A 14,992-nucleotide genomic window follows, 5' to 3' on the forward strand; every position below is an offset into this window, starting at 1 on the left:
ACAGGCTGTTTTGAAGGCCAAAAGCAGTCAAATCCAAAAGGTACACGTATAATAAATCTCATTAAAACCAGAACAGGTCAGCTCTCTGATGAACTTAAGCTGTAGATCCTCCTAATGCGCTTGAAGAGATCTTGGCTGACCAGCCAAATGAGAAGGGATCCCTCAGCTGACACATCCACATCTCCTGAGCCAAGTGGAAATATTGCTGGGGCTGCGCAGTGTGAGGGGAGGGTTTGAACCTCTGGGGCTTCTTAATGCAAGCATGAACAGCAAAGCAAAATCCCGAAGTGTGAAGCAACAAATATTAAGGGGAGAGCTGAAAACGAGGCGCAGCTTGGAGGAAAAAAGGTGCCACAAAAAACCACTGGATGAATCCAAGGGTGAAGGCAACGCAGCACAGCAGCACACACACGTACCAACAGCAGGCCTCCGCACAGCAGCAGGGCTGGAAGCTGGACATAACTTCATTAACAGCATTTTCTGCTGCTTGGAAATGTCAGTTGTTGTAGAGGAACTCGCCCCCCCTCAGCCCAGCCTCGCTCCCCAGCTCCAAACACAGCAGGAACACAGCACAGCCTGCACTGGTCCAGACAAACACATGGCTGCAGTCACAGGAGCACACATTCTTCAGGGCTCATGAACCATCACATGACAAGCATCACAAGGAGCCAATTTACTAAATCATTTCAGCTTGGAGATATTAAAAATCAAAGCTATTATTATGGAAATCCCTTGGAAGTGGGGAGCTGCACACGCACAACAAGATCAGCCCTGGTGTTACCTGAAACTTTTGCTTTTTAATGCAAACCTATCAGCTTGGAAGCCCCTAATACAGACCCGCAGTTACACAGCTTACAGCCAGCACTCACTGATTACCTCCACAATCAGACTTCCAAGAGCAAATGTTTGCATTGGGGTTTTTTTTTGCTGTATTTTTTTCTGATTCCTGGAAAGGCAGCTTGTTCATCTGCTGCGTAGCATGGAGTGACCTTAACAAGTACATAAATAAGCAAACCCAAGAGGACATGCAATGCATGGTCCTTTCCTTATCCATCGTGATGCACTGACAGCTACTCTGAAGAAAACACACCGATTCCAATGCAAACCATATAAAGGAAAAGAAAGGCAGAACTGCTTCTCAAGAGGAAGGCACCGTGTAAAGCAATTTCCACACCTGCACTGTCTGCATTGATTTCTGTACAGGACAAAGGAATTTGTTTTCTATTTCATAAGAACCATTTCCATCTGAGATCTCAAATCTGTATTAGCACCTTATCTCGACACTTTTATCACAGATAGGCCCAGTCCGGGGGCAGTGCTCCACATTCAGGGATGCTGAAGGCTTTGGGTTGTATAAGAAGGTTACAGTGAGCCACAGGGCCACTATCAAACAGATCGCTGCAGACTCATCCTTGGGATTAAGTCATCTCTATTTACGAGCCCTTATGCGATGATCTGTCTATTACAGAGCGTAAGTACTGCATGAAAGCCTCTTCAAGGCCTCCACCACCATCTGTGAATTACATTATTAACCATGGTATGAACTTCCGAGGAGCATCTGCTTCCCTCCCCACCCCCTCCTGCAGGCACTGGCAGGGCTCTCTGGGCTGCAGGCAGGCTGGGCTCCTCGCCTGCCCTCAGGCAGCACGGGGTGCAGCTCAGCTCTGCACATCTGAACAACCGTGGGACATGTGTACAGCACGAGTCCTGCTTACATGCATTTCATCACTTTGCACAGACAACATCAGAAGGATGCTGCTGACGTAGTGCTGCAGAACACGGGCTCAGGGGCTGACAGGCCTCGCTTCTGAGGCACACCTCTGGGAGGTGTGAATAAGCGTTCTGTCATCCCAAACCTCCTCCCCACTGAGGATGTTTCAGGAACTCACCCTGGAAACAGGCCAGCTTCCTGTAATCAGGCAGCAGGAAGGGATCCCATCACCCCGGGTGTCAGAGCTCAGGGCCAGCACCACGCAGCCCCCCGGCTGCTCTGCAGCATCACTTACCCACCCTTACAGGAGCAGCACTCTTCCTATCTCACTTGCTATTGCTTGCTCTTCAAACTGAGCTCCGTCCCTTGTTCTGCACTTCTTTAAGAGCTTCTCCTCACTTTAACTTCCTATGCAAAACATCAGTGTTTTTTCCAGCTCAATTCCTGAGTTGGTTACAGACCACAGCGCAGGCAACACTGTTAGAGCCCTGTGAGATACAGTCTTCCTCTGTCCTAGCAGCAGTATTTCTTGAAAGAGAAGAGCAATGTCATAGCCAGCTCAATAAAGGCTTCCATTCAGCAGGGATCTCCAGAGCAAGCAGTCCTGTAACATGCAATAACAAGCAGAAAATACTGTGGGGTGGAGGGGGAAGGAGGGTAGAAAAAATGACATTGTTTTGGGTCAAATTCAAAGGAACCCTTCTGCTGACACACTGGTTATCTAATTCCCATGCTTAGAAAAATAAACATAAGTCAGGTATGCATTGATATGCTCAGACACCAGCAATTAAGACCTACTCCTATTATGACTACAGGTAAATGCTTAACGCGTTGAAGTCTCCCAAACAATGGATAGGTGGATCCAGGGTCACTGTCATTCCCACGTGCTGCCTGAACACCCTGTGCAGGTCGTGAGAGGAAGTCTGCAATTACTGCTGACCTCGAGCTGGAGGAGGTGAGGAAGCTCAGCACACGCAACTTGCCTCCAGGAGGGTCGTGCCTGGGTTTAATTTGCTTCTGGTGATGACTGGCTGCTGTCGGCTGGATGGCAGGGCAGATTTCAGCTGAACCAACTACCCAGGCTCCCGCAAAGGGACATAGGCGTGTTTTTGTGCAGCCATTTAAACAAGAAAAGAGAGACATAAAAAACTAAGTCTTGCGAGTGGTTTTAGAAGGCCTGCTTAATAGTCAATTCCCAAGCCCTTATTTTCCTATAACCTCCTGGGAAAGAGATAAGAAAAGTCAAGGAACTTGGCAAGTCTTATGGCATGTCAGTGTCCATAGGGATGGGCTCTGCCAGCCCAGCTCCCACCGCACAGCAGCAGCAGGGCATCCTACCGAGAGCACCTCGGGGTTACAACGCTAACACTTCAATGACAGCAGCTTACACTGGAATGAGTTCCCATCGTTCAAACAGTGAGTGCAGGTGATCATGTAATCAAATTAGCTAATTCTATGCTAAATCAGTGCATTGAATATCACCCAATGAGCTCATTTTTGGAGGCAGTTCAACGCCTCACTTCTAGGACTGATGTCAGCGTCACATGCTTGGAGAGGATCAGCCTGCAGCTGGATATTTTAAAGCCTCCTATTAGGAGTACAGAAAAGTCAGTGGATTTCAGCAGCATCAACTAATGAATTTGTGTTTTATCCTCACAATTTAGTCACCAGACCCAGATGTCAACGTCCCTGTGGGAACATTGCAGAGGTTCCCCTTCCTCCCTCTGGGCCACTGGATGGAAGATGAAGAGTGCAGCAACATTCTTGTTTCAATGGAGAAAGTTATGTTTCAACAGAAAGGAAATCAACAGAAAGATGAGGAAACAGGAAACTCTCGCTGACTCTGAGTGGCTCATGATAAAGTGATTACTCGTTGGCAGAGTAACAAACCCAGAACTGGTACAACAAATAAATCACATCAGAGCAAGAGGTGCTGAGCATCGGGAGCACAAACACTTCACTCAGTGACATCCGGCCCTACACTCAAACCCCACTCAACTCACAGATCAACAGTGAAGCTGTATTTTAATCGGCCATAACACAGAGATGGCAATGTTTGACAGCAGTGGCAAGTGCTCATGCAGTACTGGTGAAGTCTCCCACACTGATACTCACTGCTTGCGCTCTTCCAACAGCTACAAACAGATCTGCACGACACAAATAAGCAGTGTCTTCACTGTGCAACTGCATGCGACTTTGTCAGGGAAAAACAACGCTCAAATCCAAGTGTTGTGTGCACCAGGGTGCAGAGTGGGTGGTGGGAGTGTTGTCAGAAAGCACCGCTTACCTCCACGCCCATTGACTTCAGTGGTAGGCTATATAGGAAAAGCCTCTGAAGATGCAGTGCTCCCTAACCCATGGCGCTGTCCATACGCTATACTCCAGAAAGAGACAAAACAAAAGAAACCACAGAAGTGAAGAAGCATGAAATCACATCCTCCTCTTTCCTTTCCTGAAGGCTCTCACAGTCCCCATGCCAGCTATCAGACCATACACCCTTCAGAGCCCCTCACCGCGCTGCCTGAGCCTCTTCCATCCCCAGAGCACAGGATGAGCATGATGCTAATCACTTACAGCATGCTCACACTGCTCCCAGGAGACCTTGCATGAAGATGTCTTAAAGCTTCCTGCTCTGCCCCACTTGGCTCACTGAGACCAGCTGGGTTAACCAGGGCTGCATGGTCACAGCCAGCCCCCACGAGCAGTGCCTCACCTCGGTGAAGGCTCCTGGGAGCCCCACATACATGGCCACGTCAGGCATCCTGCTTGCACCATGTGAACCCACAGGTGAATAAACATATGGGGAGCAGACTGCAGCTGGGGTTGGGGAGGGTTATTACGAATGACACAAAGTACCACTCCAGAATCACTTCAATTAACTCCCAAAGGCTCGGACTCATTTGCAGTCTGCTTTTCTCATCCTGGGCATTCAGTCAAAGCAAGAAGTGATGAAAGGAAATAACCAGGCCCTCATTTTGCTACTCGTGGCTCATTGCGATATCCTCTCCCATTCTACAGCAAGGCCTATAAATTCAGTACCTTGAAGGTTTAAGCGAGCAGAACGCAGCCTTAATTCCAAACCACCCCATTTTCAGGCACAGCTCCTCCATACAGAGCCCCATTTCTTCAGAGGTTTGAAGCTATTTGGCAGTTAGATGCAGCCTGGACCAGGCTGTACTTTAATTTTAGACTTAATGTAGCATGTACTCTCAGAAAGGTTTACAATGCAGCCTTTTGTAGTTAGCTTGCTCTGAGCTGGGCCACTGCCAGGTTGTTATCAATGACATTTTAAAGCAGATGAATGAAGTTCTTATGTATGGTGACAAGTAGAATTGTGATATGGCACATGCACGCACTGAAAGAAGAGAGCTTGCTATTAGTTTGTCAGGTTAATAAATAAATAGCGATTTCATGAATCAAACCCCTTTATTAGGAAGCAAAAGAACAAGATTAATATTTATAAAGCTTTAGAGCACCCTTTAAAATATGATTATTCTATTGCAGTCAGAGCCACCATCGTGTGTCCAAGATTCTTGGGAGCAGCTTCCCCTCCTGGTGCTGTGATAGAGGCAGTGCCAAAGGCTGAGGCAGGGAGGAGGGCTGAGCAGTGATGCTCCATCACTGAGCTGCTGGGACTGAGCTGTGCTCAGGGCTGCACGCTGGCAAAGCAGGCTGCCATCAGAACTCAGTTAGAAGACCCCTTTGTGTTCTCTCCCCCGTAAAAAGGCCTTCTCTGCTCACCCACTGCTGATGTACCTTGAGAGCTTTGGGGCATTTCAGCATTTCCCGCAGTGCATGCAAAGCAGCATTCACATCAAAGCAGAGTTCAAGCAGAGTCAAATACGTCTGGGATGTACTGCTGCACAGCGACTGCACCAGGCTCTGACAACAGACTGCTCCTCCCCTCAAGCTATCTTCACACCAGCCCTCCTTGGTTCAAGACATTCTCTCCTAAAACCAAACTTGTAAGTTTCAACTTAATGAAATCTCAGCTTGTTTTATTATATTTAAATGAGGCGCATCTCAAGTTTAAAAACCAAGACATGGGCACTTCCTCAAGCTTACTCTGTGTCAAGCCATCTTCAGCCCAAACTCTAACCAGACACCAAGCTTTCCCCTCTCCTCAAGGGAACATTAAACCACACTTCCTTCCTTGTAGGAGAGCCAGACAGAAGCTATCCTGAAATAACCGTCTCAGCATCCACACACACAAACACCTCTCAGTTACACAGAGCTCCCTGCAGACTGCAGCAGTTGCTGGTGTACGTGTAAGAGAAAAATGCCACTTCAAAGAGCACAAGTGTGGGCTGCAGGACAGTGGCACAGCTGACAGCACACATTGAGAGTGGGGATCTGCAGAGCACATGACCAACGCTCGCTCTCCTCTGTGCAAATTATCCCAGCCGTACTCTAAGTGTTAGCTGATGATGCCTCTCTTGCCTGACAGCTTCTACAATGAAGCCCAACTTTAGGGAAGGCATCTGAAAATAGACTATGCTCACTGTTCTGCCCCCAGACCTTCCATAGAAGATTCAGGTGCACAGGAGAGACCAACTGATCTGCACCAACTCACTGAGGAGCCTCCCCAGCCAGCAGGCAGCAGCAGCTGACAAGCAGCCAGACATAACATGAACGTGGATTTCCATGTCCAGCTGCACTGAGCAGCAGTACCAGACCCGGACCCATACCACAGGGGAACCAAATGCCTGGGGATTCACTTAAAAGCTGAAGGCCAGGCTTCAGTGTCTTTTAATTGTTGTGAGACCAACCAAAATATCACCAAGAAGGGAGAAATGTCTAAAAGCAGCAAAGAACAGGGTGATCTGTTTCACTTCTCTTTTTGAAGGCCTAAGCTGGCTACCCCACCTAAGCACAACTCAGCTGAAAACAAAAGCAGAGGAAACTCCCACCAGCAAAACTCACTGGATGTTACATAAGAAAAAAATGCTTGTTTGGGAAGTGAATTAAGTCTTTGTCAGCCATGCTGCAACTTTAAAAGGCAAAAGAGATCTCTGCCATTTCAGGGCTCACTCTTCAACTAGCTGCAATATTCTTGCTGTCCTGGGTAACTGCTTAATAGCATTTTTCGAAGCACTATGTTTAAATCCAAAGCATCACTGAAGAGCAGGCCCAGATCTGCGCCCTTCACTTATTCCATACCGTCCAGAAGAACTGCAGAAAGGAAAACAATCAGCAGAACAGGATTAGAAAGGACAAACAAGAAAATGACTCCATCCCTATTCCAGAAACATGAAAGGGCTGGTCCTGCATTGGGAAGAAGATTGAGGCTACCTCCAAAGCTCTCCTTCAGAGAGCACAGCATTTCACACATGCACAGCACATGCCCTAAACCCTCCCCCTCATCATCACACTAAAAGGCATAAAGATGAAAAGCCTGGAGTGTTTTTTGTTCTCTTTTTATTCTTAAGGAATCTAATATTCACATTTCTCAGATGTTAGACACTGAAGGTAAACCAAGCCAGCTGAACGAGTCTTAGAAGTTCTCACATTAGTGCTAAATGTGATCGTTCTGTACATCAGAACAGAAGGGACACGGCAGCAGCCAGCTAGAGTAATTGGACAACTGCATTCCCTTGTAAGAGGACCAGCTTTCCACATTAAGAATCCATTTCTCAGATATGGAATACAGTTAAAAGTCGAAGATAAAGGTGTCCAGCTCAGCAGCTTTTGCATTTTTGCTAAGGAGGCCTTGAGAGCTAAGTGAAAGCACTAACCCCCAACAAAAGCCTCCTGCTGCCACTCTCACCTGCCTGCTTCTTGCACTTGAGAAGGTAAACTTGTGCTTGGAGCCCGTCCTGCCCTCCTGCTGGGTATCCCACTGGAACAACACAAAGCCACTCACGGAGAACCAACAAAAGCAGCTTGCAGATTGCCTCCTAATGAGACAGCATCATACACCAACTGCTGCCACAAGCATGTTAGAGCCTACTGAGGAGAGACAACGTGTGACCTGTTGGACCCACAGCGCAGAGGAGTTAGGTTGGGCTCTTCTGCCCTTCTGACCCCATTTTCTCTCACCTCAGAGTGGCTCTTGGCTCACCTCGCTGGGCTGTGGGCTGGAGGTGAGCTGTGCAGCAAGAAGCCTGGATCACAAATCCCACACTTGCTTCCCAGAGAGGAACTCCGTGTGCTGCCCTCAGGGCAATGAAAGATCAGGCATCCAAACCACCTCCTGAGCTCAGCACAGGGACAGGATGATCTGTGATAAAACAGTTATTTCAAAATAGGACAGATTAAACTTCTTCTGTTGAAGTAGCCAAAGACATTCTAATAGCTGAGCTGCGGCCTTAAGTACCCCACTAATTTCACCCTGAAATGGCCTGCACTGATGCTGTAATTTCTTCACCGAAGTCTCTGCTGAGGAGTTCCTTAGGAGGAGGAGGAGCAGTACACCCAACAGCAGCGAGCAGGCACAAGCAAAACACATCTCAGTAAGTGCCACAGGCATTTCATTTACCAAGGCCATAAGAAGTTCACGTCACAGGGTATTTGCCAGGAGTTTCATGATTGCTGGCATGCACAACAAGGGTGCGTCTCACCATGGAAGCAACAAGCTGCTTAACGGCGTGACTCATCCTACAGCAACTCTGCGCCTTCTGATCAGCCTGCAGTGAGCAACGCTGATAAGACGCAGACCCAGAGCAATTCCACTTGGGCAAAAAGCTATTGACACACACAGAACCTGCCCGAATGGTAAAACTCACCAGCCACAGACACTGCAGTGTTACGCTGCTGCAATAAGGCATTTTGTAGGTGGTTCTGGGACCTAATGGGTTCGTACAGCCCAACTCAGAAATGTAAATGTGGTTTGAGCTTTCATCGTTTTTGATCCCTTGAAGCAGAACCCTCCAAGGAACAGCTTCAAGACAATGAGTGAGAAACTCTGTTTCTCTTGTCCAAATCCCCAACTACTTGTAATAGATACCTATTTCTTCCCTTGCTTCTGAGATCCCTTTACATCAATGACACGTGCATTACTCTCATTAACCAATACATTTAAAGGATATGCAAACTAACCAGTGCAACAGAAATGAGGCTCTTGTTAAGTTCCCAGGCTGAACTGAACAGCTCAGGGACTTGGAGCAGGCAGCTGACAAGTGTGTTACCTTCATGCTGCCAAGCCAGCTTACACAAAGCAAGCACCAGTCAGAGTAGAGCAGCTCACTGCACACCTATTGCTGAAGGGATGTGCAGGGGTCAGACGTCAAGACAGGGAAAGCTTTGAGTCAGTTGAGCTCTGGAAACACGGGAGCATTTCTGAAGTCTGCTGCCCCCAATAGCCTCGAAAGGCCAATGAGAGCTCCCAGCACTGCTCTGCACAGAGCTGCCTTACCTCAGCAGGGCCGAGTCACACCTGGTGCTGGGAGGACGTGGTTTGTTGTGACTGCGGATGAAGCCTTGAGCTGCGGGCTGTGAGCAGGGAGCAGCCACGCAGAGCTGAGCTGCCCAAAGGCTATTTTCTGTCTCAGGAGTTGCAGCTATAGATCTCTGAGGATTTTATTTCATGTGGAAATCCTCAGTCAGTGCCCTCTCACACCAAGGTACTTCCAGCAGATCACCGTTTGAATGGCAGCCTTCATTCACACAGCCCTTAGGTAAACGTTTCAGTGGTTCAGAATAACAGCAGATCCCACGCAGCAGCCCAACCCCTGGGCCCTCCTTGGCTGCTCTGACAGCAAGGATCCCACTGTGCAGACAGGGACTCATTACAGCACAGCACCCAATCTGTGTTTTTAAACAACTTTTTCCCCCCAACACATGTGCTGCAGCTCAAGAGGAGATCAGTGCAGTCTCACGTCTCACTCCCTGCTTCCATTTAACTTCCTATTCTGAAAGCTATTTTCTATCTGAAATGCCACAAACAGCATCACAGCCCAAGGAATAAGAAAAGGCAAAACTGGTACCAAGACAAAACTTCCTTCCACCTAAGAATGGCCATTTGGGGTCAACACTGAAGTAAAGTGAGCAGGCAATAGAGGAAGGCTGGCCTGCCCACCAAGAGCTGACTGCTGCCACTGCTCCTTTGGGCTGCACTTCACTGGTCATGGCAACAATACTCCAAAGCTGACAACTTGCAAAGCAATGCTCCAGGAAACGGCAACGAGGAGGAAGGCAAAGCAGCTGCCAGCTCTGCAAAGAAACCTCATAGTAAACTAGTAAGAAGCAGGAAAGAAAGAGCTATCTTATATTCAATATGTCCTCCAAGTCGGTATGTTTTCATTAGGAAAACTTAAAAACATCAGCTGGTGAAAAACAACGAGTAAGAGATGGGAGCATCTTCAAACAAGGCACTGCCAGGCCTACTGAATGTCTCATAGGAAAGTACTGCTCTCCTGGCCAGGCTGTGGTCCCCCCCATAACCTTATACAAGCAGAAGCTATCAAGATCTTAACTAATTCCAACAGGACTACTGTGTCAAAGGAATACTTGTCAATGCCTGAGTGAACTCCCAATTACCATGTTGCTTAACAGTAATTGCAGCACCAGAGGTGGAGAAGTGTTATATTTAGCTGAAGCATAAATAAGCAGGAAAATATTTCCTGCGTGCTCCGGCAGCAAAACACGACAGAGACCCTCAGCCACACGTGCAGGGCTGTGCTTCCTGCAGGCTGCTCCCCCAGGACGAAGGAGGGGAAGTCGAATGGTTGGTGTTTTTATTGCCTTTACACTTTTTGGTTGTTGTTTTTTCTTTAACAGTGCATTTTAGAACAATATACGCAGCACATCCCCTCCTCCTGGGTCAGCCTCTCCCTTCCAATACAGCAGATTGTGTCCCTGAGGGTAGGGAAGATCAGCGAGCCGCAAGAACAGCAAGGGCCATATTGCCTGCCCAGCTTCTTCCCTTCAGAGCAGATAAGCGTTAGGCTGAGGAATGCCAGCACATAAAAGGAATCACAGCTTTTGTTCCACAGAGCTGTGCATAAAAATAATTAAGGAGGACAAGTTTCGATATAATATATCCCAACACGGATAATTACCAGAAGTCTACAAAGAGCCTGAGAGCTGTTTTCTTCAGTTGGCATCAGCAGGATGGCACGGAAGTGATGCTGGCCTGGTGGATGAGGGACCCCACAACCCGCAAGGCCTCAGACAGCAGCACTCACAGCACGTGGAGGCATGCAGCTTCTAGCAGCTCCTCTCTGCTGCTCCACACTGCCCGCATGCAGCCTGCCCTGGGCACGGCTATGTGGCTGCTGTGCCCTAGCAAGTGGAGCAAGCAATGGAGACAGCCCAGGTCTGTCAGAGAGCAGAACTCGTGCAGCATCACAGGAACAGAGTTCATCCTTAGATACAAGCAGCTCAATTAACTTAAGTATTTGTTTACAGGCCAGTTTAACAGCTGTCTTGAACAACAATGCAGCCCAAGCAAAGCCCTTCTTTCCCACTCCAATGGGACAGGTTTCTTCACCTCTGACTGCAAACCTGAGCAGCAGCTGTGGGCAAGCTGTTTTATCCCACTGCTTTTGCTCATGAGACCACTGCGCCCACTGCCACATCCTGCTATTGAGGGCCCTCTCTTCACATGGACACACGTCCTTCTTCTCCTGAAGGGAGCAAACACCCACTACACACACAGGAGACAAGTCTGACTCTGCAGCACAAAGGCCCAAGCAGCCCCTCTGCAGTCCTGCCCTCCATCGGCAGCCTGAAATGAAAGCTCATGAGATGCTCTATTGGCAGTGAGACCAGGATAAAGGCCTATAAATAAAAGCCATCCAATTTCAGAGCGATTCAGATCAGCTATTCCCCTGAATCCATAAAAGCCAATTATAACTGTTTATAGGGCATGCTTAATGCAAGAAATCAGTTTAAGGACATCAGTATCACCCTTTCTCCTTGTCTGAGAATCTCATCTCTAAAGGGGAAAATAAAATAATCAAGCAATTTAGAAAGGATCCATTTCTGTCCTCAGAATTCTCAGTAACCTGAGAACTGAACCAGCCCCAGCCATATGCTGTAAGCTTACTTTCTCTTTTCTTGCCCACAATTTGACCAGTAAAGTTCCAGCAGTTATCAGACAATCTTCCTTCAGATACAGCAGGGGATCAGGCAGCAAGACAGAGCCTTACACCTCCCACAAGATGAACTCCCTTCCAAAAAGGAAACTTTGAGATGCAGTTAGCAGCCCATATAGAAGCTATCACAGATTACAACAGACTGGTTGAGAGGATTTCATGCAATACTGAAAGATCCAAGGCCCCGTTAGGATGACCATCCATAAGAAAGGCAGGCTTGGAGGAGCACAGCCTCAGCATTGACTGCCGTCCTCACCAGGCCTTGGCAGCCTCAGAAGGATCATCTGAAGCAACACTGGAAGCTTCCATCAAGAAGAAACAACTCAGCGATGGAGGGAGAGGACACAGAAGTTGAACAAAGCGCTGGCAGAAGAATGAAGAACCAACCAACTCCAGCTACTGAGCGGGGCTAAAAGGGCAGGCCAAACCACCACAACATGGGGAGGAAGCTGCCACAAGGAAATGAAGAAGTTGAAAAGTACACTGGACAGCAGTGAAGGAGGAGCATCATCTCCACTTCAAACCGCAAGAAAAGTCTGAGAAAGAAGAAAAGATTAGGAAAAGCAAAACCAGATCAGGAGAACAACGCCATGGAGATGGAGGGAAGAGCATCAATGACCCTGAAAGCTGCATGCTATGGATGTGTCAGACCCTGAAGGGAGCAGCTTATGTGTCTGAGAACTACACAGAGCTCAAACACTGGTGTGGGTATCAAAGAAAGAACACAAACGTGTTCTTATCACATTGAGTGATCCCAGTCAAAAGAAGCACACGTGGCAACCACGTTAGGAAAGAGCCTGGCTGGGAAAACATTACAGAATACAGCTAATTGCTCATCTGTATCAAATATTGAACAAAGGAAGGGACCGCACATCCAAGTGGAAGTAAGGAGGATGCCGAGAGAGCCCTATCCCTGCAGTGAGGTATCTTAAATGCAAGAAACTCGTGGGAAAAGGAAGGCTGGGGAGGGAAGGGAGCCAGAAGGAGAAGCAACCTCTGAAGCAACGCGATGCATTAATATTGATAGCAAAGAAACGCGAGTGGGAATTAAACGGCGTTGCTAAATAACCGGATCTTATGGGAGACACGGGAGCGGAATAAAAGAGAACGAAAGCAAAGCAGCGCTGCTGGGGCAGGCGGGAGCGACGGGCAGCGGCTCCCAACACAGCCAGCAGCGCCGTCAGCCGCCCCCCCAAACCCCGCCATGGGAGCAACGGGGATGTCAAGCCCCGGCCCACAGCGACAAGGAAGGAAGCAGAAACCCACAGCAGCAGCAGCCGCGTCTCTTCCCGTAGGAGGGGCCACGCGGCGCGGATACCCGGCGGTGCTGTCAGATGGAATCAGCGCGCCCTGCCCGCTCCCCGCCTCTCCCACCGCACGGCACGAAGGCAGAATCCACCCGGCTGCGCTGCGGGGCGGTGGGCGGGGCAGGGAATCCCGCAACCCGACGGCTCCCCGCGGCCTGCCGAGCTGCCGGCCCGGCCGTGCCCCGTTCAGCCCCGTTCAGCCCCGTTCGGCCCCGTTCAGCCCCTCGAGGCCCGGCGCTCCGCGGGCGCTGCCCGGCCCGGACAAGGCTCGGGGCGAGAGGGGCGCGCGAGCCGCCCGGCGCATGCGCGGCGCCGCGCTCCGGACCCCCCCCCCCCCCCCCAACAACGGCCGCCGCCGAGCGCCGCGCTCCCCCTCAGCGCAGGGCGGGCGGACTCACCGAGGCGCAGGGGCTGGAGGTGGCGCTGGGGGTAGGCGAGCGCTGCACCGTCACCAGAGCCATCGAGGAGCGGCGGCGGGGCCGGCCGTGGGGGCCTTACTCCATGGCGGGCGGGGAGGAGGGGACGGGGGAGCGGAGGTGGCGCGGCGCCGGCCGCAGGGGGCAGCAGCTCCACACGCGCCGACGGCCGCTCGCCGACTGAGGCGCGCTGGGGCCGGGCCGGCCGGGCACAATGAGGCGGCAGGGCGCATGCGCGAGCTGTCAGCGCGGCGCCGCCTCTGGGGGACGGTTAACCCTTGCGGTGCCGGTGAGAATGAAGGAGAGCGATCCTTCCGCGCTGGAAACAGCTGGGAGTTGCTCTCTGTGCGTCAGTGTCCGAGCAAAAAGCCCGTCCGATGAGTACGAGTGACGTCCGAAGCGTTACAATGTGCCCAGAGTGCGATATTGCCGGGCAGTTCGGGGTCTGAGACAAAGGCCCCATCGCCCCTACGGCGCCCTGAGAGCAGACCGCAGTGACAGCAGCAGCACCAGGAGGGGTGGCCTGAAGCTGCACCACGGGAGGGTCAGCTCGGGTGCTGGGAGCCGTGCTGGGGTTCCAAGGGCTGCCAAGGAGGTGGGGGGGGATCTCCGTCCTCGGAGGCGCTGAGGAGCCGCGGGGATGAGGCAGTGAGAGCCGCGGGCAGCGGGCATGGGGTTGGGGATCTGAGAGGGCTTCTCCAACCGGAACGGCGCTGTGATTCGACGTGGGGCTTCAGCTCGGTGCTGCCAACTCGAGAGCTGTTTGTATCTGATGGGAGCGCTGCGCCTGGCCAGCACGAGCCATTCAAAGCACGGGATAGCACGGCCTGTCTCCTTTACCCCGAGCGTGTATGAAATCCCATCCACTATTCCGAGCACTCGGGTCGCAGTGTTTGAAGGCTGCAGTGCCAGCCGAGACACGTTTGCCCCCATTCATCCGCAGTCAGGCTCGGCCGGGCAGCCTGGCGCCCCCTGGCGGTCGGGCGGTGCTGCGGCGGAGCAGCGCACCCGAGGGGGAGGCAGAGCCAGGGGGGAGAAGTTCCAGCTATAGTTTCGATAGAACTTCTAGCAGAGGTTGCTGTTTCTCCCTGGAATTACCTCCACAAAGCAGGTTTTAATGACTGTGTTAATCACCTTTTTATTTCGTTCTTATCTAGTTCAGGAAAGAGCAGAAGTGAGACATGTCGTGGATCAGCAATGTAACAGAGCGTATGGGATCCCTTTTGTTCTCAGTGACTCTAAAGATCATTTAGGCTTGCTGCTGTGTATGCTGTAGATGCTTTCTGTTCTATTTTACTCATATACAATGTTTGCTGTCCGCATCATTTTTTCCCTCTGATTTGTTCCCTGTGAAACAGAAGCAGTACAGCATCCTATGGGAAAACACTTCTTCCTTTCAGCTAAAAATGACCCCGCAGGGCCCTTTGCAGGTGGCTTTGAGAAGGTGAGAAGCACAGACAGCAGTGCTCGCTGGTTGGTTCTGTGCATCAGCAGGAAGTTGAGCAGAAGATTCCTTGCCAT

General features: G+C 50.4%; 1 protein-coding gene across 2 annotated transcripts in view; it reads right to left on the bottom strand.

The window, feature by feature from the left end:
- SSH2 (slingshot protein phosphatase 2) overlaps nt 1-13,655 on the bottom strand; it is a 77,534-nt gene extending 63,879 nt beyond the window's left edge. For both annotated transcript variants that reach the window (XR_011905604.1, XM_072353292.1), the window contains exon 1: nt 13,454-13,655. Coding sequence is in view for 1 of the 2 variants with exons in the window: in XM_072353292.1 (XP_072209393.1) it covers nt 13,454-13,516 (63 nt within the window). In the remaining variant the exon portion in view is untranslated. The remainder of the gene's footprint in view (nt 1-13,453) is intronic.
- Between the last annotated feature and the right edge of the window lie 1,337 nt (nt 13,656-14,992).

Source organism: Excalfactoria chinensis, chromosome 19 (genome assembly GCF_039878825.1).
Source record: "Excalfactoria chinensis isolate bCotChi1 chromosome 19, bCotChi1.hap2, whole genome shotgun sequence".
In the NCBI taxonomy this organism is placed as follows: Eukaryota; Metazoa; Chordata; class Aves; order Galliformes; family Phasianidae; genus Excalfactoria; species Excalfactoria chinensis.